Here is a 26044-nt window from a genome sequence, read left to right on the forward strand (position 1 = left end):
GCATTGGTCTCTGGATTTTGTTTGCAAAATAAAAGAGCGGTGAATGCACCAACTGGCGCATTGTCATTTACATTCTGGGGCAAAATAAAGCACTTCCAACCACTCACTGTATTGTTACTAAAGTACAGAATGTTATGGAACCGTATACTCAGTGTGCGCATGTCTGGTTTTGCTTTTGTTTGTTGTTCCTTTCCAGAGCTAGGTGCTCACATGACAGAGTGCGCTACGCTTGGCACGCACATAAAATAAATACCTGGAGTGCACGCCGTGTGGAACGACTGTCCACAAGTAAAGTCACTGACGTCAATGACTGCGCGAAGGTGTATGTGGCACACAGGCTTAGCTAACATAAGCGATGCACACAGTAAAATTGCACAGGCTAAAAGCTCCAACCTCTTCCGTTGCCCATCTCAACAAGTACTCCAAACAAAGGTAACAATTAGATGGCCTGCCATCCTGTATATGACTGGACGGCGTTCATGGTGTTGTCGGCTGCAAATGTATCTGTGTTGGACTGTACATTATCCATACTTTACATTTATAATGCTTATTAACTCGTGTCATCTTGCACTACCTTCCTTCACTTGAAAACTACAGGGTATTACGAGAGGTATACCATACTGTACATTAATTGTGGCATCTCAGTCCGTGAATGGCAACAAGGCCAATGACGTACACCATATTCAAGTGCAGTCACTTCATGCCACCTCTACTTGTGTGCCAACTGCAAAATTTCCTCCACAACCATGCTGTGACAGTGAGCACCCACAGGAGACATACATATTTCCAACCGTGTACGCTGCAGTTGCGTATCAGTATAAGAACTGACCCAAAGAAGGCACATTCTGAAACCTACTTCCGAACAATGTCCACATTGTTACATCAAAGACCCGTACCCATCCATACACGGCAGCAAGTAGGCGCTTGCCACTCCCAACACAACATGGTGCATCGATTACAAAAATCCCTATATCATCTGCATACACTCTTCATCCACAATAGCCTCTGAAGGTTGTCTCCTGCGCACCTACCCCACAATGCTTTATATGTTACTATCTGCGTACATGGGCTATGTCGCAAACGTTACGCAGTAAAACAATCATTTCATGTCCCACTTTCTTACTACACTCCCTAAAGCGAGGCTCTGTTCACGGCCACACCACTCCTAATGCAAATGGTCTCTTCTCTCACCAATGCTCCTTTACGAACTACCCAATGTCCTCCACAGTGATTCTGCAAAGGCGCGGACTTTAGGACACTTACATATTTACAAGTGTGTTGTATGGCACATGGTATGTTTATAATAACTTATGAACATGACTGCACACAAGCCAGTATGGGTTTTGCAGGCACAATACAACATAGCACTCCTACTGCAAATTACGTCATATTGTCTCCAATGCACTCCCCATCCCCAATGGAGTCTGCCTGCACTCACCGAAAAATGTTAGTTGCCTCTACAACTACCCACCCATAAAGTATATGTGAGGACCTGCGTACAAATTCCTTCCATGTGCCAATGTCTAACTGCCCTCCCTAAAACAAGGCTGTGCCCAAACCCTATGCTCTTCGGTACATAGGCCGAGGCCGTACTCATTCAACACACCCACTGAAATGACCTCGGGTTTCCTTCCCCCTGATCCCTGCATCCCCCTCCGGCACCCTGGTCGTTGCTACCCCCACTGCTCTCTCATCTTGGATGTCCTGCCTCTTTGTACCCGCTCTCGTAGCCTGCATCCCCTACCTCCACCCTGTCCTTTTCCTCTAGTTCCTTAATACTTTACCTTCTGGCACACACTCACACACTGCCTGCTACTCCTTGTTATGTTCTGTTTTTCCTTTCAGCCCCGCTCCTACCCCTTTCCCTCTCCTCCACCCCCTCAGAATTCTCTGCCTCATCATCATGGCCATCTCTTCTCACCACCCTCCTACCTATCACCATTCCCACTCTACCCCTCCTCCAAACACCTCGACCCAACATCCCAACCTCACCTACCCTCAAATCACTAGCACTTCCAATGCCTTTGATGTTGCCCTCTGGAACATCAGATCGATCTTCAACAAAACTGCATCAGTTATTGATCTTTTTCTACATCTCAACCTCCAATTTCTCTGTGTCACTGAAAGCTGGATCCCTCCCCACAACACCTCTGTTTCTGCTTCTCTTACCTCTTCCTCCTCTTCGTTTGAACATGTTCCTCGTCCCTCTGGCTGTGGAGGTGGCTTAGGCCTTCTTTTTCGTCCTCACTTTACCTCCTCTCCCTCTCCTGCTTCTCTACCTACGTTTCCCTCCTTTTAATTTATGTATAAAATCTTTAATTTTCCTTATTCTATTTCTTTCCTTATCATTTATCGCCACCTGGAACCGTCGGCTCCTTCTTTGAGGATTTTGATCATCTTCTTAGCCTCGTTACCCCTAGCCCTAGCCCTACTCATTTACTTGTATTTGGCGACTTCAATCTCCATCTCTCTTCTATCTCTTACCTCTCCTCTCCTATCCATCCTTGACTCCTACCTTCTCTCCCCCCTCCCATCCCCTCTCACTCATCAATTTGGCTCAACTATTGACTTCATCTTTAACTCCTCCTTTACTGCTTCTCCTATATCTGCTCTACCGAACTATCTGACCACGCTCTGCTCTCATTTTCACTCCCCCACCCCTCCCCGTCTTCTCCCCCCTACCCCTATCCTCCACCCTCTTTTTCCGGTGTGATCTTCGCAACTTCAACCCTTCTTTATTCCTCACATCCTTCTCTTCTTCCCCCCTCTCCCAAATCTCTTCACTCTCAGCCTCTGAAGCCTCTTCAACCCTCTCCTCCTCACTCACTTCTACTCAATCTTCTCTGCCGTCTCACCCCGTTCCGCTCTTCTCGCCGACCTGCACAACCTTGACTTTCTCCTCACCTCTCATCCATGCACCGCCTTCTCAGGCACCTTGAACGACTATGGCTCAAACACCCCACCCCCTCCAACCAATATGCATACTTCTCCTATCATAATCTCTATGACTCGTGCCTCAACTCTGCTAGATGCTCCTATTTCTCTGACCTTCTCCAATCTCAATCTTCTCCCCCTCGCCGTATCTTTCAAACCTTTTCCCGTCTCCTTTCTCCTTCTACCGTTGACCCTCTATTGCCTCTCCTCTTACTGCTTCTGATCTTGCCTCCTTCTCTAACAAAGTCCTCAATCTTCACCAAACTATCCTTTCCTCTCCTTACTCTACTCCTCCACCTCCTCCCCTTTTACCCCCCTCCTCCTCCTCCCTCCTCCATGTTTTCATTTCTTCCAGTCACTCAATCTGAAGTTACCCTACTACTCTCCAAAACTCCTCCTACGGCTTCTCCTTCTGACCCCATTCCTACCCCCCTCATTCCTAAAATCTACCCCCTCCTCATACCCTATCTCACCTCTTTCTTCAGTACCTGTCTCATGTCTTCTACTTTCCCATCTCCTTTCAAGCATGCGACTATTATTCTTATACTCAAAAAACCTCCAGCTAACCCACACCTTGCTTCCAACTATCGTCCAATTTCTCTCCTACCCTTTCTCTCTAAATATCTCAAACGCATTGTCTACTCTCAACTTTCCTCTTTCGTCTCCAACCACTCTCTCCTGTCTGCCACTCAATCTGGTTTCCGCCCTCTACACTTCACTGAAACTGCCCTTACCTCTATTCTCAACTCTACCCTTTCCTCATGCCACACCAAACATTACTCTATTCTTATTCTTCTTGACCGCTCTTCTGCTTTTGACCATGCTCTTCTACTTAATTCTCTCTCCTCATTGTGCCTCAAAGACTCTGTCCTTCTATGGTTCTCCTCTTATGTCTCTAACCGTACCTTTGCCGTCTCCTGGGGTGGCTCCACCTCTCCCACCCTTCCTCTCAACCATGGCGTTCCCCAAGGTTCTGTCCTTGGTCCCTTTCTCTTTTCGCTCTACACGTCCTTCTTAGCCCCCATAATTTCCTCCTTGGAGTCTCACATCATTTCTACTCGGACGATTCCCAGCTCTTTCTCTCCTTCTCCTCCTTCTCTCCTGACATCCACCAGAAGCTTTCTTCTTGTCTCTCTGCTATTAAATCTTGGATGTCCTCTCATTTCCTTACTCTCAATACCGATAAAACTGAAGTCCTTTTCTTTCCTGCATGCACTCTCCCTCCTCCTTCTCCTTCCCCTTTCATTCTCTTTCCCCCCTCCAATCTCTCCTTCTCTCCCCACGCACATAACCTTGGTCTTTATCTTGACCCCCACCTCTCCCTTTCTCACCATATTTCTGTTACTGCTAGATCTTGCCGCTTTCACCTCTACAACATCTGTAAAATACCAAACTTTTAATCTCCTCACTCATCGTCTCTAGACTCTTCTACTGCTCTACTCTTTTCTTTGGTCTCCCCTCCTCTCACCTCTCCCCACTTAAGTCTGTCTACCACTCTGCCATCCGCTCCCTCTGCCTTCTCTCTCCCCATGACTCCATCTCCTCTCCTCTTCTCTCTCCTCTTTAGGTTGGCTCCCATTTCATTCCCAGCTCAAATTCAATTTCCTCTGTCTCGTATTCAAATCCCTCCATGGTCTTGCCCCCCCCTCTATCTTTCCTCCCTTCTCACTTTCTACACTCCCTCTCGGTCTCTCCGCTCTTCCAATCTCTACCTACTCTCCTCTCCACCTCCACCCTTTGACCCTTGTTGCTTCTGCTCTTTCCAACTCCTTGCCCCTTACCACTGGAACCGCCTTCCTCTTTTCATCTGCTCTACTACTTCCTTCACTTACTTTCGTACCTCCCTAAAATACTATCTTTCATTCACCTCCTTAAAACCCTTTGCTTCCTCTTCTTTTAGTATTCTCTCCTACCCCTCCTTTTCCTTTGCCTACTTCCCTTCCCCCCCCTCTCTCCTCTCTCTCCTTCCTTATGTCCTGTATGTTTCTCATCCTCCTCTCTTCCTTCCTTCTCCCTACTCCCGCTGCCTCCTCTCTTCTACTCTCACCTTCCCTCCCACCCACTATCTCTTCTCTCTTCTTGACCCCTTCCTTCTCTTCGTCCCCTTCCATAATGCTAATTGTTTTTTGTACAGCTTTCTGGTTTAATTCAATTGTTATGTAATGCATGCTTTATATTGTTAGTTCCTCTTGTAAAGCGTTTTGGATTAAAACGCGATATAAATTCAAATACAATACAAAATGCAATGGAGGCATGCATGCTACCTTGTGTCCACGTACCTTTCCCGACTACCGGTACGTATGAGTACACTAACTTCTCCAGCATGGGGTCTGGCATGAATTCACATGCTCATGAATATTCCCTGTCGTCAGGCTGGGAATCCTGGTTAAAGAAAAAATCAGTTTCAATTTTGTTTCTGAACTGTCTTTCTACTAATAATCAATCACTGGTCTTTGGGTCATACTGCCCCCAGCCAATAACTGCCCTCTACCTAAGCACATGGAGACGGACTGTGCGTTCTGTAAGAACATGTCAGTCCAGACAATGAAGGATCGTCGTACTCGACTCACCAACTGGCTGGACGGGAAGAGCCAAGCAGCAGGTGAGAAGAAGAAGAAGAAATCTGAGCGGTCTTCTAATACCTTTGAGGGCTCTGCGGCGACAGGGGCCCAACAAAAGGCTAAGCACCGCGAATCGGCGAGCACCGGGAGCACCATTGGTTCGGGCTCCTCGGCTCCCAGGCAGGCGCAATGTCACCGACTCCATCATCCACGAGCCAAGGCTCTGGCTGGTGAAAAGGAAGTCGGAGAACCCGGGTAAGCTTCGGGAGAAGCCCTGGTCGATCCCGATGGAGAAAGCTGAGGGGGGGGCGAGGCGGTGACCCTCCCGCTAAGGTGAAGGCCTCACACGCGCCCAAGGTCGTGAAGGCCCTGATTCACCCGGCGAAGGACTCGATTGAAGGAGTCGTGGTGGCCCTGGCGAAGCCTGCAGATGCTACCCCAGTGGAGACGACCTCCAGGCCTAGAGTTTATCTGCCACCCAGGAGGGAAACCTCTTTCCAGCCTATCGAGAAGACCCCTGTGAAACCCCGGGATGTGAAAGGGGGGGGCACGGTAGCCCTAATTGACACGGACACCACCTCCTGAGGATGAGCTGGCTGGTGTCAAAAAAATCCTGGACAAGAAGTTCGAGGAGGCCAGAGCCTACTGGAGGGATCCTGACAAGGCAGACGTAGAGGGCAACGGTGGGGCCAACAAGGAACCGCAGACAGTCAAGGAAGCACAGGAACCCGCGCCCCAGCCTTCACTCCCGCAACCGATGACACAAGACAATTCAGGTGCAATCTTGATGGCTTTGCAGATCCTGTGTACGGAGGTGAGGACAAGGTTGCCCTTACCACCAGCGGACGATCCAGCTGCGATTGGACCGTCGGGGAGCCCACCGAACAAGCGGAGGCGAGTCCATCCTACACCTCCCTTCCAGCCTTCACCCCACCCCCTCTTCCGAGGGATGAGACAGGGACGGAGACGGCAACGACGGGGACGGACGACAACGGTGGTGACGACGGGACGGATCTCCCATCACCCCCTGCCCGGACTTCCCCTCCCGACGAAATTGGCTCCTTTCACCCCATGATCGCCTGGGCATCGGAGCTTTTCCAGCTATGTACCGAAGAGCAGAAGAAGGAAGGGTTCCTCTACCAACGATGGGACGGGAAGCCAAGAGGAAGACCGTCCTCTCGGTCCCCCTACTGGCCGACATTTGGGACGAAGGACTATCCCTTCTGAAGAACGCGTCCACGGCCCCTGCGAAGAGGGACCGGTACGAGAAGAAGTACCGGACTCCGCTCTGATGTGCCTCAGGGCACAGACGTCCCTGGATTCGGTGGTCTCCGCGGTGGCTAAGAAGAAATCGTCAGGGGCGACGGCATCAACTTCCACTTCCCCACCGGACGCCTAGGGGAAGAAGCTGGATGCCATGGGACGACCATCATGGCGGCCAACGCCTTCCCGATTGTGGCGCGCTACGACAGGGAGCTGTGGTTCAAGATCGCTCCCATCCTGGACTTCCTCACAGATTACAAGAGGGCAGAAGCCCTTGAAATCCTGCAGGAAGGTGAGGTGGCGTCTGACCACACCATCACGGTGGCCACGGACATCGCCGACACTGGCTTTCACCAGATGGGCAACAGCGTTTGCCTTCGCCGGCGCGGTTGGCTCAGGGCCACTGATTTCCGTCAGGACGTGCAGACCAGGGTACTGGACATGCCCTTCGACGGGAACAACCTGTTCGGCAAGGCGGTAGACGAGTCACTGCAGGCCATCAAGGCGGACTCCGAGACAGCCCGGGCCCTGGGTTCTCTCTATCAACGGTGGTCATCCTTTCGGACCTCCGGAGGCAAGTCTCAGGGTGCCTCCAAAGGATTCGGCGGCAGTGCCTCGTCGTACCTCCAGGCAGCCCGCTCCTCGTCACAGGAAGCCTACAGAGGCCGCAACAAGACAGGAGGACATTGTCGTCGTCGCCAAGGAGGCCAAGGTGGCAAGGCCTCAGTGAAACAAGACTGAACCGGCCGTGATATCGGGCCCCCACCCTAGCACCCCGGTGGGAGGCCTGCTGTGGAAATTCGTCAGTGTGTGGGAGTCCATCTCCACCAACCGTTGGGTGCTGGACGCCCTGGCCAACAGGCACTCCCTGGAGTTCCAAAGAAAGTGTCCCCGTTTCCCACCTGTGGCCAGGAAAGAAAACCACGTGCCACAGCTGCTTCTGGAGGTACGAGCAATGCTGAAAAAGGGGGCGCGATAGAACTTGTCCCAAAGAAACTCTGGTGCTCCGAAGTATACATGCAGTATTTCCTTGTCCGAAAGAAGACCGGCAGCCCATCCTAGACTTTCGCCGCCTCAACAAATACATCAAGGTCCCAGAAGTTCCGGATGGTCACCCTTCAGCACCTGCTGGGACAATTGGAGGAAGGCGACTTCCTTTCGTCGCTGGATTTGAGGACACTTACTTCCACATCCCCATACGATAAGGACATTGAAAGTTCCTACGGTTCGTGGTCCAAGGACGGCATTACCAGTTCAAGGCCCTACCCTTCGGATTGAAGTCAGCGCCAAGGGTCTTCACCAAGTGCCTGGCCCCGGTGGCAGCGCGGCTGCGCTTGCAGGGGATCCGCGTATACTCCTATCTGGACGATTGGCTCGTCCGAGCAAAGTCAAGGGATCTCGCCGTCAATCACACAGCGAAGACCGTCCACCTGCTCACGGAACTGGGATTCTCGATCAACTTCGCAAAGTCCCACTTGGTGCCGTCGCAGGACGCCCTGTTCCTGGGAGCCAGACTCAACACAGTGCCACGGTTGGCTTCACTGTCGGAGGAGAGGACGAAAGCCATCCTGGGCAAGGTACAACGGCTGTTGACCATGGAAGTGGCCAGGGTGAGGTCCATCAAGTCCCTGCTCGGCATGATGTCATTGTGCATCTATCTCGTGCGCCTGTGCAGGTTGCGGATGCGGCCACTGCAGGAGTTCCTCGAAGCCGTTGGATGCAAGCGGCGGGCAGCTTCGAAGAAAGAACTCCCTCAACGAGACTTTCCGTCAAACGATCATGTGGTGGGGCGACCACACGCATTTAGCAGCGGGTATGGACTTCCAGACCCCGGTACATCAGGAAACGTTGACGATGGACGTCTCCCTGGAAGGAAGGGGAGCGCACACTGGAGATCTCCACTCAAGAGGCCTTTGGCTCCAGGAGGAGAAGTCTCAACACATCAACGTCCTGGAGCTCCGAGCCGTGTTCTGGGCCATCGGGTCATTACTCCCGTCCCTCAAGGGCAAGGTGGTGAGGGTCTTCACCGACAACACCACCACGATGTTCTACATCCGGAAGCAGGGGGACACGAGATCCCCAGCCCTATCCAAGTAAGTGCAGGATCTGTGACACTGGGCCGTTGCCCATGGGATGTTCCTGGTACCCTTCCATCTGGGAATAAAGAACACCATCGCCGACTCACTCAGCAGGGAGCTGCGCTCTTGCCACAAGTGGGAGCTTTGGCAGGATCAAGTGGATCTCCTGTTTCGACGATGGGGCAATCCCCAGATCGATCTATTTGCGACGGCGACGAACACCAAGTGCTGGAGGTTCACCAGCAGGTTTCACCAGCCGAGGAGCATGGGCGATGCATTATCATTCCTCTGGGACGGCCTGTTCCTGTATGCGTTCCCGCTGTTGCTGCTACGACTCATCAGTCAACTCAGACGGTCCCGGTGCAGGATGATCCTTGTCGCACTGGCGTGGCCGAGGCAGATCTGGTTTCCGGATCTTCTGGACATGTCAGCGTCCCCCCCCCCCCAGTCAAACTGGCGGCAGATGTGGATCTTCTCACCAGGGAAGGAGGCGCCATCCTCATCACGACCCGGGATCACTGAACCTGCAGGCCTGGCTCCTGCAGCACTAGAGTTCGGAGGGTACGGTATCCCAGCGGACTGCAAGGAGGTGCTTGCAAAGGCCAGGGCGTCCTCGACTTTTAAGTGCTATGGACACAAATATAAGAGGTTTTCTGTCTGGTGCCGTGCACAGAAGATCAACCCTCTGCGGATTATGGCCCCTCAAGTGCTGCCGTACTTGCTGTCACTGGCCAAGGCGGGGCTGGCGCACGCCTCCATCAAAATCCATCTGGTGGCGATCTCCCGTTACACCAGATTTCTGGGGCGGTCATCCCTGTGGTCTCATTGCCTGGTGAAGGAGTTCATGAAAGGGCTGTTCCGCTTGTTCCCGCCTGTGAAGGCTCCGGCCCCGGCGTGGGAGCTCAACGCGGTTCTGACCAGGCTCGTGGGCCCGCCATTCGAGCCTCTGCATTCGGTACCGTTGAAGTTCCTATCGTAGAAGACAGCGTTTCTTGTGGCCATCACCTCCGCACGACGAGTGGGAGAGATCCAGGCCCTCTCCTGTAAACCTCCATATGACATTCCACGAGACGAGGGTAGTGCCGAGGACGCACGCCTACTTCATGCCCAAGATGCCGTCGGACATCCATCTCAAAGAGCCCTTGGTGTTACCTGTTTTCTTCCCGTCGCCGGCTGAGAGGACTTTGCACCCGCTGGATGTGGCTAGAGCGCTGAAGTTCTACGTGGACCGCACAAAGAGTTTTCGGAAGACATCACAGCTGTTTGTGAACTTTGGCCCTGTGAACCAAGGGAAGGCCCTCTCGAAGGCTTCCATTTCCAGATGGCTCTCCGTTTGCATCATGCACTGTCACCGGTTGGCAAACCGACTGTTGCCCGGCCGTCCGAGAGCCCATTCAACCAGAGCGATCGCTGCTACTACGGTGTTCCTGTCTGGTGTGCCCCTACTGGACATCTGCAGGGTTGCGACGTGGAGGTCCACGCATACCTTCACGAGATTCTACTGCGTCGACTGGGATTCCAGGGAGGAGTCCAGAGTCGGCAAGGCAGTGCTGTGCAACCTGTTCGCTTGAAGGTAAGCCTGGTGAGGAAGTAAGAGATGCTTAATGTTGAGTTGTTGAAGTGCTTCACGTTGAGCCTTGCCACATCCTGTGGTTGTGCATGTGTGTACTGCTATGTATTCTTGTATTCATGAGCATGGGAATCCAGGCCAAACCCCATGCTGGAGAAGGAACAAGTTACTTACCTGTAATTGTTGTTCTCCAGCATGGGTCTGGCATGGATTCCTATGCGAACCCTTCCTCCAACCCCTCTGTGGCTCTTCTCTTGGTCCTACTATCACTTTTCGTGCTACCAAATCTGAAGATGGCTGCCAGAGGAGGGGCTTAGGTAGAGGGCAGTCATTGGCTGGGGGCAGTATGATCCAGAGACCAGTGATTGGTTATTAGTAGAAAGACAGTTCAGAAACGAAACTGAAACTGATTTTTTCTTTACCGAGGATTCCCAGCCTGACAGGGAATATTCATGAGCATGTGTATCCATGCCAGGCCCATGCTGGAGAACAACAGTTACAGGTAAGTAACTTGTTCCTAACTCACACAATGCTACATTCTCCAACTTACTTCCTAGCAGTGGCTAAACATTTATATCCAAGAGCCCTAGCCATGCACACAATACATTACACCTTTCCAGGCACAGCACACCATAATACATCAATTGCAAATACCCTCATATTGCCTCCAATTCACTCCCCATCCCCAATGCACTCTACTTGCCCTCAATGCACTCTTTCTATGTATGTGTGCAATTCACACACCATTATCACAGTCTCCCATACATGCCTACATTGCTTTCAGGTGTTGTGCCGAACACCTACGCTACTCTTTGTACATGTGTGCAGTCCACATACCAATATCACAGTACTCCCATACATGGCAGCATTTCTTTCCGGGTTTGTTGCAGACAGTCTAATCCTTCGCCACACCCACTGCAAAGCAATGGAGCCATTCATGGAAACATGTGACCACTTACCTTTCCTGTCCACAGGTACATATTCGTACAGTAATGAACCCAATCAAGGCAACTGTCTGTTACCTACTTCCAACCAGTGCCCACCCTGTTATGTCCAAGGGGCCCAGCCATGCACTCAAGGCAGTATGGGTTTTGCAGGCACAATACAACATAGCACTCCAACTGCAAATATCCTCATATTGTCTCCAATGCACTCCCCATCCCCAATGGAGACTGCCTGCACTCACCAAAAAATGATAGTCACCGCTACAACTGCCCACCAATAAAGTATATGCGAGTACCTGCGTACAAATTCTTTCCATGTGCCAATATCTGACTGCCCTCCCTAAAGCAAGGCTGTGCCCAAGCCCTAGGCTCTTGGGTACATAGGAGGAGGCCTACGGCCTCCGCCCATGCACCAAATTGCCTAGTCCTACTACACACCCATTGGAAGGCAATATAGGCATGCATGGTAACATTTCCCACGGTGCTTTCTTGCCTACAAGTACGTATAGCTACACTAACGGACCCAAACAAGGCAACATTCTCACACTTACTTCCAACCATTGCCCACACTGTTATGGCCAAGGGCCGTAGCCATGCACACAAGGCAGTACGGCCTTTGCATGCACAACAGAACATAGTACACCGACTACCAATCTTCTCATATTATCTCCAATGCACTGCCCATCTCCTCTACAGTCTGCCTACACTGACCAACATACGATTGTCCCCTGTGCACCTAACCACCAATGCAGTGTATGTCAGCAGCTGTGGGAATGGTCCATATCGCAACAGTGTGCTGCCACACAATCCTTCCATTTCTCCATGTCGTTATGGCCTCCTTTGCAGCTTAAGTGTGACCAAACTCAGCTGCATAAGTAACTGCCTCACTGCTCTCCCAGGCATGGAGGCATTACATTGCAGGGGTGGTGCCCAAGCCCTAGGCTCTTTCTACATGCTATGCCCATGCAGTAAAAAGGCTACGCCTTACCCACAACCACTACAAGCCAAGTCAGACAAGCATGGGAGCAATTCTCCACAAACCCACCGCCGTAAAACAACGCAAATGCACTAAGTCAACATAACCACCAGCAGCCGTAGTTTACAGCACAAAACATTGCCAATATCTTCGCTTCGCCCTCTTTCACCTAGCCGATCCTGCAAACCATGTTTCCCAAAGCCTTTCGGAGCGCCACTATCCTCCGATACACCATGGCAGCGTTTCCCAAAACCTTTGACGCACAGCACGCATCCCTCCAGCCAACCGCCGGCCGTGACCACTGTTCGCCGACAGCGCGGTGTACCACAGGCCAATGACACTACGGTCTGCGGAGCGAACAGGGAAATGGGTCCGCGGAGCTGACCCAGATATCACACTTTTTTTGGGGCCTACATTTCAGTATTTTGCAAAACAATTACTGTTCGGATTTCCACCAAACACACAAGCACGCTTTCTGCCTCAAGCCCCCCGCTCCTGCTGCAAATTTGGTGAAAATCCATCCAGCCGTTTGGGCTGTAGCCGTGCGCAAAAGTTTTCCCGATTCAGTCTATGTAAAAAAAAAAAAATGTGGGACCCCACTATAACTTTGCCCCCCCTTGCACGAAACCTCACCCAACTTGGCGGAAAAATTCAGAGCCAGCCATATACTTTATTTGCAAAGTTTAGTGAGGATTCCTCCAGGGGGGGCGAAGTTAAAAGCCACTGAAAAAGTGCTCTTCCTATGAGTTTGGCAACTTAACCATAACTACACGGCTGCTACCGCAGGCCGTCTAGTGTGTGTATGCGTGTATGTGTATAACTTCGATGAGGAACTATACACCTTCCTGGGTACATGAGGTTCTTTATAGACTTTTTCTCAGACTTGCTTGAATTAGATTTCATATACATTTTATTGTCATTTCTTTTCCAGGTATAGATCGGGTTACATATATTTTCTGCTATGCCTTTTGCTATGGTATGTTCAATTTCATTTATGTTCTTTATGTACTTTACGTATGAATATTTCACTTCATAATAATTTTTGATTTAATAGGTGTCGACCTACATAATCAAGGTTTGAGCTGTTTCTCTTTCAGATTGAGTGTTTTTAAATATTGTTTCAACTTTGTAGCTGTACCGGTTTTGGTACTTATTTTAAGTTCCCTTTCAACACAGAGATTATTGGACTTGTTTTAATCTGCGTATCTATTAAGATGTGTGATAATTCACAATGGGTGCAATATATAGGGATTTTAACTGCATTTGTAATATTCTTTTTTTTTTTATTTTATAAAAAAAGGGGTTATGCATGAATATGGGCCAACATCATATTAATGACTTGTAGGCATTTTTACGAATATTGATATTCGATGCACGTAGCATTTTATAACAAAGCAATATTTGCATGCACTTTGCACTTTATAAGAGGAAACTTTTTCTTCCCTTTAATATTAATAACAAGCAACCCATGCATGCACTGAAGACTCTGAGAGAGAAACTAATTAATAGAGATGCTCTTTATTGTATAACAAGGAGGATACTACAATCCATATACTAACATCCGACTACGGAGGCTTATATTTATAGTTGAGTGACATGCATGGACGGAGAGCACTACGCACTTTATATTTTTTGCTGCTACGTAAACGCAGATTTTTGCTGCTATAATGCATTTTGCACATATCTTTGTATTCTTATTCTTGCGTATTTGCACAGCCCGACTGAATAGGTGACTTTACCCACATGCCCGCTTTTTAAGCTTCACCTATTCCTGCTGTACTACATATGTAGTTACAGCATCTAATAACCAGGTATTATATATGCAGTATACACCTTGTACAGGCTGCCTTTTTTTGATCTTTATTAAGCAGCCACGGGCATTACTTTATTTTTCTCATTTTTACGCAAGGCTAATAAACATCAGACATACAACAAGACAGTATAAAATTAACAAATGCCCTTTACGAAAGTTGTTTTACATATAACGGCATAAATATTGTTTTTACGGCATTGGTTTTGAAATTGTGAACCTACTCTAAAACATTTTTTGAATTGTCTTTTATGCTTTTCGTGTAAATGGAATCTGTCTGCACCTTCCCATGTGAACTATACACTATTTTACTGTTCAAAGATGTCCGCCTGTCAAAACATGTAAAAAAGCGGCAACTAGCAGGTAGACAATCTCTATGGACAATCGGAGAGTTGTCAAGGTTTAAATTTCTGTCCATCCTCTGTGTTGCCTGTAACCTACGTGATCAAGCTGTTTGCATACCGCGAACCGCGTCGTTCTTTTGCTAAGATGGTTCCATTTACTGACGCATAAACATCAATAAAGAAAATCGTGTTTCCAGGAAATACAGAGGTGTGTTCTTTCCTCTTAACTGCCGCAGGGACATTTTCCCCCTTGCAGCTGCTCCCTGGAGTGCATTCCACAAGTTGCCTTTCCCTTGAAAAGCTTCATTCTGCCATATATATATATATATATATATATATATGTATCATGCAACCTACAATATTCAACCAAACCATGGTCTTAAATAACAGTGGTCGAAGTAACCACGTAATAAGGCTGGCCATATACCGGAGTACTTTGCCGGGTCAGGATTCCTCACTCTAATCCTTCCTCGAAGTTCTATTCTGCTTCAGGAGTCCTTCCAAGATGATAAATCTGTGGGAGGGAGGAATCCATTAAAAGAAAAAAATACCATGTGGTAATGCTCTTTCCGATTGATTAGTGCTTTTTCTCACATCTTCCTTGTAACCACCTCAACCTACCCCTTATTCATAGCTCCTATACCTCTTGCAGTTCTGATGTTCCTCAGCAGCTGCACATATATACCACCTATGATATTCTATCTGGAGTTCTAGCGCCAACGATGCTCAACAGAGCTGCAGGGTGTCCCCTGATAGTAACACTAGGAATCTGTGAGAGGGACGACTACTCCAACAAAAAAGAACATTACAAAGGTAAGTAATTTGTATTTTAGAAATCAGAAAAATCATTCTCTGCCCCTCTATCTCAATCTTTTACTATCTGTCTCTACCCACTCTCTCACCAGAACGTTTTCTTTGCACTTACATTATGTCTTCTTTGAAATGTAAGTTGCAGTCATTTTAATGTGTGCAGTTGACATACATGTTTTTTTATTTAGAGCATCAAGAGAGAATCCATCTCTGCAAGAAAAAAAGAAATCAAGTATTTGGCAGTTGTAAGTACTGAAATAAATATTTACTGATGCAGTGGTTCAAGTTAACAGTTTGATTTGCAATATGGCTCTGATTTTTAAAATCACCATCCCTATCACTTTAATATCAATTCAGTTTGAATAGGAAACAATGTACTTTTTAAATCCATTCTATTTTCAGAACAATTTAGGCTATTGTTAGTAGCATTGAAAAGCCAATAAACTGTAAAATGTAGAGTCACCCCAAAGCAATGTCTTAAGTCTGTTGCTTATAAAGATTATTACCACTTTGAATGCTTTGGAGACATTAGGATGGGATCTTGATAGAAAAACTTTCAGGTTGCATAATAGCCCATACAGTAAAACTCTTAATTTCACCAGTTCTTCCCGCCTGTGACAAAGCCTCCAAATTGAGCTGTCATTTACTTCTTTTGCTTTTTATTATCATCACTTTACTTTCTGGTTTAGCAGTATTTTCTGAATAACCATTGTTTTTTTCGGTTCCATGTGATTATATCGCTGGGAAAAAGTCGGCAGGTAGGCAACTATTTTTCTGACCTCTAAAATTATTTCTGCAAATATTCTAGGTGGGCATAATTATATATTATTACCTCCAATCCTAGAATATTTGGCAAAAGTCTTTGATTTTCAGCAGTGTTGCTTTTTAGGGAAATGTCGCCACCTGCCCCCATTTCCCCAGTGACATTATCACTGGATACATTTTTTTCTTGGTATCCTTTAAGTTTAACTCTTACTTTGTTTTAGTATTTATATTTGGTGGGCTTGTTCCTGCTTGCATTTCAAAGGAACTTCTAAGAATTCTTTTAAGGCATGTCTGCCCAAACCAGTATTTGAAAGGAATTACTTTAGACTGTTTTCAGATGTTTGAGTCCATTTGTTGGACTATTGAATGTGATCATTGGGTAATCCCTTTTAAAACTCCCATTTTGGGAGGGGGCGTGGCCAAGGTGGGCTGAGCGGACGCAGGCAGTGTGAGCTCCGTTCCTGCATGTGAAACCACTCGGAATATTTCCCCATTCCGTGCAATAAGGAGAGTCTACAACGGGTGGGTAAGTTTGCAGGGCTGATAATGGGCCCCGGATGAGCAGAAGGACAGCCTGGGATACCTGAACTGTTGGAGAGGAGGTGAGAGTGCCGGCGAGGATGACGTTTGACTGACAGGAAATGGCAGGTACTGAGGTGGGAGCAAGCCGGGACGGCAGCTGCCACCTTCAGTGTTGAGCAGGGTTGCGCTCTCACGAAGAGGAGGGGCAGTGATGAGGGTCAGCACTCGCCGAGATCGTTGTGGGCCGGTGGGATCGCCAAGACACTGACTGCCGAATGGACAGTGATTCCGGTGAGAAGAGAGCGATGTATGTCTGCGCGGCGGGGTGTCAGCAACTGCCCCCGCTAAGAGTACGCCTGAGGCGGGCGAGACCGGAGAAGCGCAGCATCCAGAGGCTGGCAGCTCCTACCGTGCGGCGCAGGAGCAGAGTGGGGAGGAGGTTGGCTCCTGTGGCTGTGCGGCAGCAGTGGGTCCAGCCCCAGCTGGTGGCGCTCACTAATTGCTAGCGAATTGCAGAGCCTTGAGAAAGGACAAGGGCGGTCTGGTGGGTGGCTGGTGGGGAGGGTTCTGAAGTTGGACATGCAGTCCGGGAGCTACAACAAGAGGAGGAGGGCGCCTGAGAACCGCGCAGTGAATGTAGGAACAGCCCAGGCACCTGGAAATCCAGTGAAAGAGGCTTGGAATGGGCAGACAAATAAACAATTTGTTTTCAAGGTTGGTGCCTCTCACAGATAACTTGTGGGCACGTGTCTTGGTGATGGGATCATGATATTCTTCCTGGATAACAAGCTGTTTTATTGACAGTTCAAGTGCACACAGAGATCACTTAGCCACTGAGCCTTAATAAAAGGATTGGAGGCCCATGGGCAGATCAATCTAAAACGTGTCTGACATCCCAGCAACAAATTGTGAGCAGCTCCTATGGTCAGACTCAAGAGGAGAGGCATAGACCTGGCTGAGAAGTAATAGAAGCAAGAAAGAGTACTTGTTTAGAACCCCCCTGGGAGGGCTGGGACACCTAAGCATCCGAAAGGATCATCCACTGGGGTTGTACGACTTGGCCCTTTCAAGTCTCCATAGTTCAGTAGCTGGCTGCAACAAGCAGGCCGAGGTGAACACGACCACAGGGCACACCGTTGGCATCAGAGGAGGGGTTAGAGAGGGTAAAGCAAGCAGGAAGCCAAAAGCACCGGGCTGAGCAGCCCCTTCGGAAAGAGGAGATACCCCAGCAAGGTGGAGCCGGGAGTGTTCCTACTGGCAGAGGCAGCATTCAGTACGTAGATGGGACCAAAGAAGAGGGTCACCACCTCTGGGGCTCGGGAGCAGGGGAAACGGCAGCGATGGCACACTCAGACCACGCTCCACTTCGGGAGTCAGGAGGTATGCAGCGTGAGAAGAGTTGGCGTTCACCAAGGAAGATTTACATGCCACCCTGGCTAAATATAAAGGGGAAATCACAGAGACGGTCAGAACCGAGGCAGCCAGCATTAAGGAAGAACTTTCGTAGGCGATCACAGCGAATCAGAAAGACATTGATGCACTGAGAGACCGAGTGATGGAAATAGAAGGGCACATCGCAAGGCTGGCTATAAAAATACCAGAGCTGATGCAACAGACGCAAGGCACCGACAAGAAGATACAAGCACTTGAGAAGTGTGAAGATATGAAAAACAGGTCACAGAGGCAAAATATCGAGATCAAAGACCTGAAGGAAGGGATGGAAGGCTCTGATCTGTAGGGTTGCATCCGGGAAATGTTTGACCTCGTGGAGGGGGAGAAAAGGCAGTGACATGGAAATTGAAACAGTAGACAGAGTGGGGAATAGTAGAGCAGAACCAGGGGCTCTGCCGTGGGATGTCCTGGTGGAGGTACACAGTTTCAAAGGCAAATCACGGCTTATGAGTGCGGCCAGGGGAAAAGGCAAAATCCATCTGAGGGGGAATGACTTTCATTTGTATGATGACCTATCTCAAGCGACGCTAGTACGGAGGAGATCGTTCAAGCCACTTACGGAGAAGCTTAACAGGAGGAAGATGAGAGATCAGTGGCTCTTCCCGACAAAGCTTCAATTTCGAATGGTTAATGAAAAACAGATTATCTCCCAGGTGGAGGACGGACTGAGGGTGTTGGGCATGAGCCCCCACGTAGCTCAAAGAGGGGGCGGGAGGACAGAGAGTGGGGTCTTGGGATCAGAACACAATAACCTCTAATGGTGGAACTTGAAGAAAGGGAACAAATCACGAGGACGACAAATGGATCCAGGCAAAGTCGAGATCGGATCCACTTACGGACGCCACCATTAAGGAAAGAGGTTGATGCAGGGGATGGGGAGGGACAAGCGGGGGCAGGGCGGGTACTGCATGATGTTCATATATGGTGGTCATGTCGAGAACCAAGACAGAGGATACAGAGACAATTGTAGTTTGTATATACAATGCTAGTCATGGGGACATCTTTCCGGGGATCAGCAGGAGGGGCTTGGTCTGGCAAGGGAGTGTATCTGTGGAGCTGGAAGACCATACAAGCAAAGAGTGATGTATAGTCTAGAATCATGAATGTTAGGGAGAATTCTCTGTATAGGCTAATTTCCCAAACCTAGTGAGTGCCCCAGCAGCTTTGCTGGATTTGTGGGGTTTATTTTTTTTCTCCTGCTAAGAGTGAGACTCTTTTTCACCCACTCTTAGGCATGATTTGAGAATGTCCTTTGACTTTGTAATTTGTTTTATGGGCTATGGGGTCTTTTACTCCATAGGGTTTCATATGTTTTTGCTAAGAGTGTTACACAGCACCCTCAGTGCAGTAACACATGGGTGTCATAGTGACCCACAAACATAGACTCCATACCCTGGGACTGACTACTGTCTCCCAGGGCATGTAAAGTCACCATTGACTTTACTAGTCTTAAATTGTGAACAGAACCAGTACAAACCATCATATTGTGGAAGTACTGGTAGGGGTAATTAGATTTCCCCTGGGTCTGTTTTTCGAGGGGGCACTGTGCAGTTCCCCCTCGTCGAGTTTCTGGCTTGTGGCAGTGGTTACCACGCAAAATATTCCACCGGAATATTTCCTATGGGATTTCCCATTAATTTTAAACGCACCACTTTTTTGGTGCAATGTTAAAGATACCGCCGGGTTATTTATTTAATATGTATTCCCCGGTTGGGTCTTTTTGCCAGGACTCGGTTTTAAAATGCCGTTTGTGTTCGCCTCTGTAACTCCAACCCAAGTCGAGCCCTTTGTTCCACTTTTGGCGGGCTTTTGCACAGAAGCCTCCAAAAGTGGTGCCACTCTGTCTGGGTCTACAGGATGTGTGGGAGGGGGGAAATAGGCACCCTGGACTGAGTTGCCTCGGCAACTCAAGTCGCACTCTTGTGTGATTGGCCCAGTGGTAAGCCGCCTGGCTCACTAGTTAGCATGTTTGAGTGACAGCTAGGACTGGTGAATGGGGGTTTTCTGCATAAAAGCAGGGCTTTGGGGACTGGAACTTCATAAGTTGCCACAGGACCTAAAGAATCCGAAGAGGGAGAAGCTGAGCCGACCTGCAACGACGACACCACCGGTTGAGCCCTGCTGAACCGACTCACCACTTCCCAACGACAGAGAAATCTTCTTCCTGGAGAGTGTTCGTTCCTTTGAACTGGTGGGGTTAACCGGCTTGCCCTCTTTTTGCCTTCCGGGATTGTCTCGTGGTCGAATCCCCCGTGCCAAGCACCCCGGCGGCCGGATAGCCACGCTTCACCACTACCGCGAATAAAAGGGTAGTACCTTTTTAACCGGGAAACTCTGCGACTGGTTTCTTCCCTGGCAGTGCAAGGACCTCCAGCTTTCCTCCACGTCGAGATTTTCCCTTCCCCTGAACGAAGCACCGACTTGCGCCCGCTGCCAGGAACAACTGCCCCTGCTGGAGCTTTTTCACCATTTCAGGTACTGTGTCCCGCCTGGTCTCCCTTGCAACAGACTGTTCAAGGTGTCCCGTAAATCCTTGACTCTCTATCCTGGGGTGACCTGGGACCTGTTAACTAACTTTTCTGAACTAATCCAACTCCTTTTTGAACTATCTGCAAAGACTTTTATAGTGTACTTCATCTGTGTGATCTTGGGCACATTCCGCCTTGCTCTCTCCAAGAGTGGGCCTGGCCTATGAACTTTTTGCTCTACAGTAGACTCTGCCTTTCTTGACTCGTTGTGGTTCTTTTAAAAGTGTTGGTATTGTGTGCTTTCCTAATTCTGCTCCCCCCCCCTTTTTAAATAATTATTGGAGTACCATCTTGGTTAAGCGCTCACCTCTGTATTGATAATAAGTGGTGTTCTTTTCCTAAGACCTGTCGAATAATTAATCAGGCGGGTGTATATATTTCTATATGTCTAGTGACTGTGTTTGAACTTGCTTGACATATTAGTGCCAGTGTATTTTTTTTATAAGTGTGTTTTTAAATAAATAATTATATACTTTTATCCCAAAGCTCTGGTCAGTGTTTGCTTGTGCTACTGTATTTCTGTACCTAATGTGTATACTCTATATACTGCCTAATTCTTCTTGAGAAAAGTCTGACTGCTCAGCCACAGCTATCAGGTAAATCTGGTTGTTGTAGACTGCTACCAATTGGGTTTACTGCCAACACCTGTAGTCTTAAACGTTTTGCAGTGGTCCCTAAGGGAACTGCACAGGTTTCTGCCTAACAATGAAATGTAAGGGGACTGAACAACCCGAGCAATAGATTGACAGTGCTGTGGGACATTTGGAAAAGGGGACCAGGGATAGTCTGTCTGCAGGAAATGCATCTGATGAAGGGGGATGTGGGGCACTTGAAAAATAAGAAATACCCACTTCAATATCATGCTGTCGCCTGGTGTAAAAAGGCAGGGGTAGCCATCCTCTTCCACACGTGAGTAAAGCTGAAAGGGGCCACAGTGAAGAATGATCCTGAGGGCAGATTTGTGATGAAGGCGCAGTTGGGACGCCAAATGTATACTTGGGTATCAGTGAATGCACCCAATTAATCAGGGGCAGGAAAGCTTTCTAGCGGTGCCTGGTAGAATTGGGCAGATTTGTGGAGGCCGAACTGGTGATGGCGGGGGATTACAACGTGGCTTTGGATCCGAATATGGATTATTCAGGCTGGGTAAGGGGACACGCAGTGGGAACAATGTCCAAGCAACTACGGGAGAGGATTGAGGAAGTTGGTATTAAGGACACCTGGACGGTAGACCACCTGCGGACAAGGACTATTCTTACTACTCGCACGTCCACAAAACATGTCCCCGGTAGATTATATCACGGCAACACAGAGGGTTGTGCAGGCCACCACAAGGATACATATAGGTAGCATGACGTTATCAGACAACGCGCTGGTTACCTTGGAAGGGGTGGAGGCTTGAAGAGTATCCCCTCAAGGACAATGGAATACAGGCACAGGTGGAAGCTGAAATAAGCGGGTATATGGTGGAAGATAGGGAGGAGACGGAATCCAAGGGTGAGAAATGGGACGCATTAATGAACAGGGTCAAGAACCTCTTAATAGAAGCATCAAAGGGACTAAGGGAGGCCAGGAGAGAGGCCAAGGATCTAGAAAAAAGAGAGACAAGGACCTAGAAAAGGAGATCCAGAAGCCAGAGGCAGTACACAAGGTAAAGGGACCTCACAAGGTGGCTACGCTAGCTGGCTCATGTGGGGAGACAACTTTAGCACCTAATTGGCAGGTCAGTAGAGAGCCCCCTACTGAAGTGTAGACAGACATTCTATGAGCACAGAAACAAGGTTGGGGCGCTGTTAGCTAGGCAGAGGGCCAAAGAACAGAGGGCGTTCATAGCAAATTTGGAGGATCTAGGGGGACGGCTAGTGGGGACTGAGGGGGGGTAAAAGAAGGGTCATGCAGGAGTTAATTGCTAATCTCTGGCAGGGTGGTCGGGACTGCGGCTGACCGATAATTAAAGGTAAAAAAAAGGGAGCAGTTAGGACCGGTAACATGGGAGGAGGTGCAGAGCCTGGGGAAAGGACTGATTGACAGCAATGTTTTACACAACGTTCAGCCAGCAATTGCCATAAGGGCTAACAGAGGTATTTAACGATGTTCGCGAAAGGGGTAAGATGTCACCCTCTATGGAAATGGCGTATATCACTCTCATCCCGAAACCGGGGGAAAACGCACAGCTGAGCTCCTCTTATAGGGCGATAGCGCTTATTGACATAGATGCCAATTTATACTCAAGGGTACTGGCGACTATGCTGGAGGCTGTATTACCATCCTTAATCGCACAAGACCCGTCTGGGTTCATCCAGGGGTGGAATACATTTGATAATAAAGAAGAGTTCTGCATATAACTGATAAAGCCACAAGGGAGGGAAAGGATACGCCTACATGTTTGTTAATGTTTCATGCCAAAAAGGCATTCAATCGCGTCAACTCTGGTTTTATGAACCAGGCGCTGAACAAGGTGGGCGGGCGAGCACACTTTTATAAGGATGTTCCAGGCGAACTACCAGGCCCCCCAAGGCAAGGGTTGAAGTAAATGGAGGGTTGATGAACCGGTTTTCAATTAGCCGTGCAACTGTGATGGACTGTCCGCTCACTCCCCTGCTCTTTCCGTTGGTGTTGGAGCCATTTGTGCATCGAATAAAGGAAAATGGAGATATTTGCTGATGATGTGGTCCTTATGGTTATCAAACAGGAAATCATTGCTGCCGATAATTGGTGAGACACAAGCCTTCTCTGAGGTATCTGGATTCAAGGTGAATTATTTAAAGTCTGAGATACTAAATTTGTCGGTGGGTAAGGAAGAACGTGAGCGATTAACAACCAATACCCCATTCAGATGGGTGGAAGACCTGATTTACCTGGGAGTCAGTGTGATGCCACCTGTAAACCAGATAGTCGGGGCAAACTACCCACCCTTGGTGCGACAAATAAAAGAGAATCTTGCACGATGGAAGGGGTTATGTGTATCATGGCTCGGAAGGATAGCTATAGTTAAGATGATCAAACTCACCCGGTTGCTATATCTTTTTCAAGCTATACCCTTACCGATACCGGGGAGGATAATGAATGGGATTCAGGAAGGTATTATGGGCTTCATTTGAAATGGGAAGAACCCCCAGATAGGGTGGAACATTCTGTTAAGAAGCAAGAGGCGGGGGGTGGATATCACAGTCCAGTGTTGCCCCAAGACAACAGTAGGAGCTATAGCACGGTATGGGGTACATGGCTTGGTCCCCCACTATCTCAATAGTATATGGAAAAGGGCCCACCTGGACCCAGCCTTTGGTGCCAGGTTCATGAGGAATAAAGTGCTTGGTGTAGCTCTTCCTGGATGATTGAACATGGCGGGAAAAAGCCAGGATCAAAACCTCTGCATGCGGTCCAGTGTTTAGGGTGTGGTTGTATCCTTGGGTGAGGCTGGCTATATAAGCCACGCCTTTCCAGCAATCTGTGCTTCGCATTGTTCTGCTTCCAAGCAGCAGCACGCGCTCACCGGCGTTCGGCATCCAAGACCCATCTGCATAACTCCGGACCAGCTCACGCTTACCTGCAACGCCCGCTGTCTCTGCTTACCTGGACCAGCTCTCTTATCTGCAGCGCATGCTCCGTCACCGCTTACCTAAGCCAGCTCACACTTACCTGTTAGGAAGGTCCTCGACTGCCGCTCGCAGCAAGCATCTCAAAAGCATCGCATTCTTCCATAAGTCCGGTTCGGCTCAGTACAGCGGCTACGCATGCGGTGTCTGAAAAAACGAACAGACAAACAAGGTCAGTTAACATCAGAGCAGCACCACTTTAATTTACCTGAAAACGCTTGTGCAAGGAACAAATTACATACTTACCTTACACTGAAGCCTCGACCACCAGCAGTGCGCTTCACACGTGTTGGAGTCGGAGCTGCACACGACCCAACAACTAAACAAATCGTCGAGGGAAGAAAAGGTTTAAATACATTCATAATATAAAGACAACAAAGGACTTCAAGCGAAAGACTTTCAAGAGAAAGACTTGCAAGTTAACAACACGAGGAAAGGAACGCAAGAGTGTTCAAGAGGAAGGGAAAGACAGCACAGGAAAGACAATCAAGGATGTAAAGAGGAAATCCTTATAAAAAGAAGACAAACACACGCGAGGAGTCACAGTAGGTCTGGGCACCTCCATATTGCACAGAGGACCAGTGAAATAACTGGACATTTAGCACCCCTGCTGAAGCAAGCAGGATGGAGAGTTTGCCAATACTATAAAGAAGGTAAGAAGAACTTCAGACAGCTAGAACCACATACAGGGGGCACTGGGAAGGTTGGGTCCAGGACTACAGCAGTGGCTCAAACTTATCGTGACCCTCTCATTGCAGAGACACATTCCTCTGCTAGGGATTCATAAGCAGCGCAAGTGAATTCCCGGACAACCCAGTAGAAGCCACCCTCTTGACATAATCTGCACCCCTGTGGAGACAAGGTGAGCGTAACAGAGGAGTGGGATGCCCTGACGTGACAATATACTATCAGGTGGCACAGCTGAGAGCCCTAGCGGAATGGGGGCGGGAGGACAAAAATAAACACTAGGTGGCCATGGAGCAGGCAGGGACGGGAGAGTATCTTTGGAAAATGCCCTTGGTGAAAAAGGAGGATAGACTGGGAGGGCTCCGAGAAGTCGATCAATAAAAACATCCGAGAGATTTGGGATCAGCTGTGTTAGGCAGAAACCTGTGCAGTTCCCTTAGGGACCACTGCAAAAGGCTTAAGACTACAGGTGTTGGCAGTAAACCCAATTGGTAGCAGTCTGTACCACCCAGATTTACCTGGTAGCTGTGGCTGAGCAGCCAGACTTCTTTCAAGAAGAGTTAGACAGTATATAGAGTATACAAGATAGGTACCGAAATACAGTAGCACAAACAAACACTGACCAGAGCTTTGGGAACAAAGTATATAATTATTTATTCAAAGACACACTTAGAAACACTCTAGCACTAATATTATAAGTAAGTTCAAAAACACAGTCACTATTATTATATATACATCCCTTATTCCTTATTAGACAAGTCTTAGTTAACACCACTTATTTCCGGACAGAGGTGAGCGCTTAACTAAAGATGGCACTCCAATAAGTTAAGAAAAAGGGAGGGAAAAGGCAGAAATTAGGAACAGCACACAACACAATCCTTTAGAAGCACTCAGCAAGGCAGGAAGGTCAAAGTCTACTTGTGAGCAAACAAGTTCAGAGGCCAGGCTCCCTCTTGGAGAGAGTAGAACACCAATGCGCCCAAGATCACACAGTTTAAAAGGCTTGGAAAGTCTTGCAGAGAGTTCAGGAAGGAATCAGTTCAGTTTAGAAAAGTTCAGTTAGCCAGCCTAGGGCCAACCCAAGTGGTAAGTAGAGGCTTTAAGAGTCACCCCACACAGACCGTTGCGAGGGAGGCCAGGCGGACACAGTACCTTTAAAGTGGAGAGGATCCTCCAGCGGGGGCAGTTGTTCCTGGCAGCGGGT

At 48.6% G+C, this 26044-nt stretch overlaps 1 protein-coding gene across 1 annotated transcript in view; it reads left to right on the plus strand.

The window, feature by feature from the left end:
- The window catches only part of SPAG9 (sperm associated antigen 9), a 2727931-nt gene that overhangs the window by 996303 nt on the left and 1705584 nt on the right, over positions 1-26044 (plus strand). The window contains exon 13 of the mRNA XM_069654919.1: positions 15479-15535. Within this exon, the coding sequence (XP_069511020.1) occupies positions 15479-15535 (57 nt within the window). The remainder of the gene's footprint in view (positions 1-15478; positions 15536-26044) is intronic.

This window comes from Ambystoma mexicanum, chromosome 3q (assembly GCF_040938575.1).
Source record: "Ambystoma mexicanum isolate Mex_15411 chromosome 3q, UKY_AmexF1_1, whole genome shotgun sequence".
NCBI lineage: Eukaryota > Metazoa > Chordata > Amphibia > Caudata > Ambystomatidae > Ambystoma > Ambystoma mexicanum.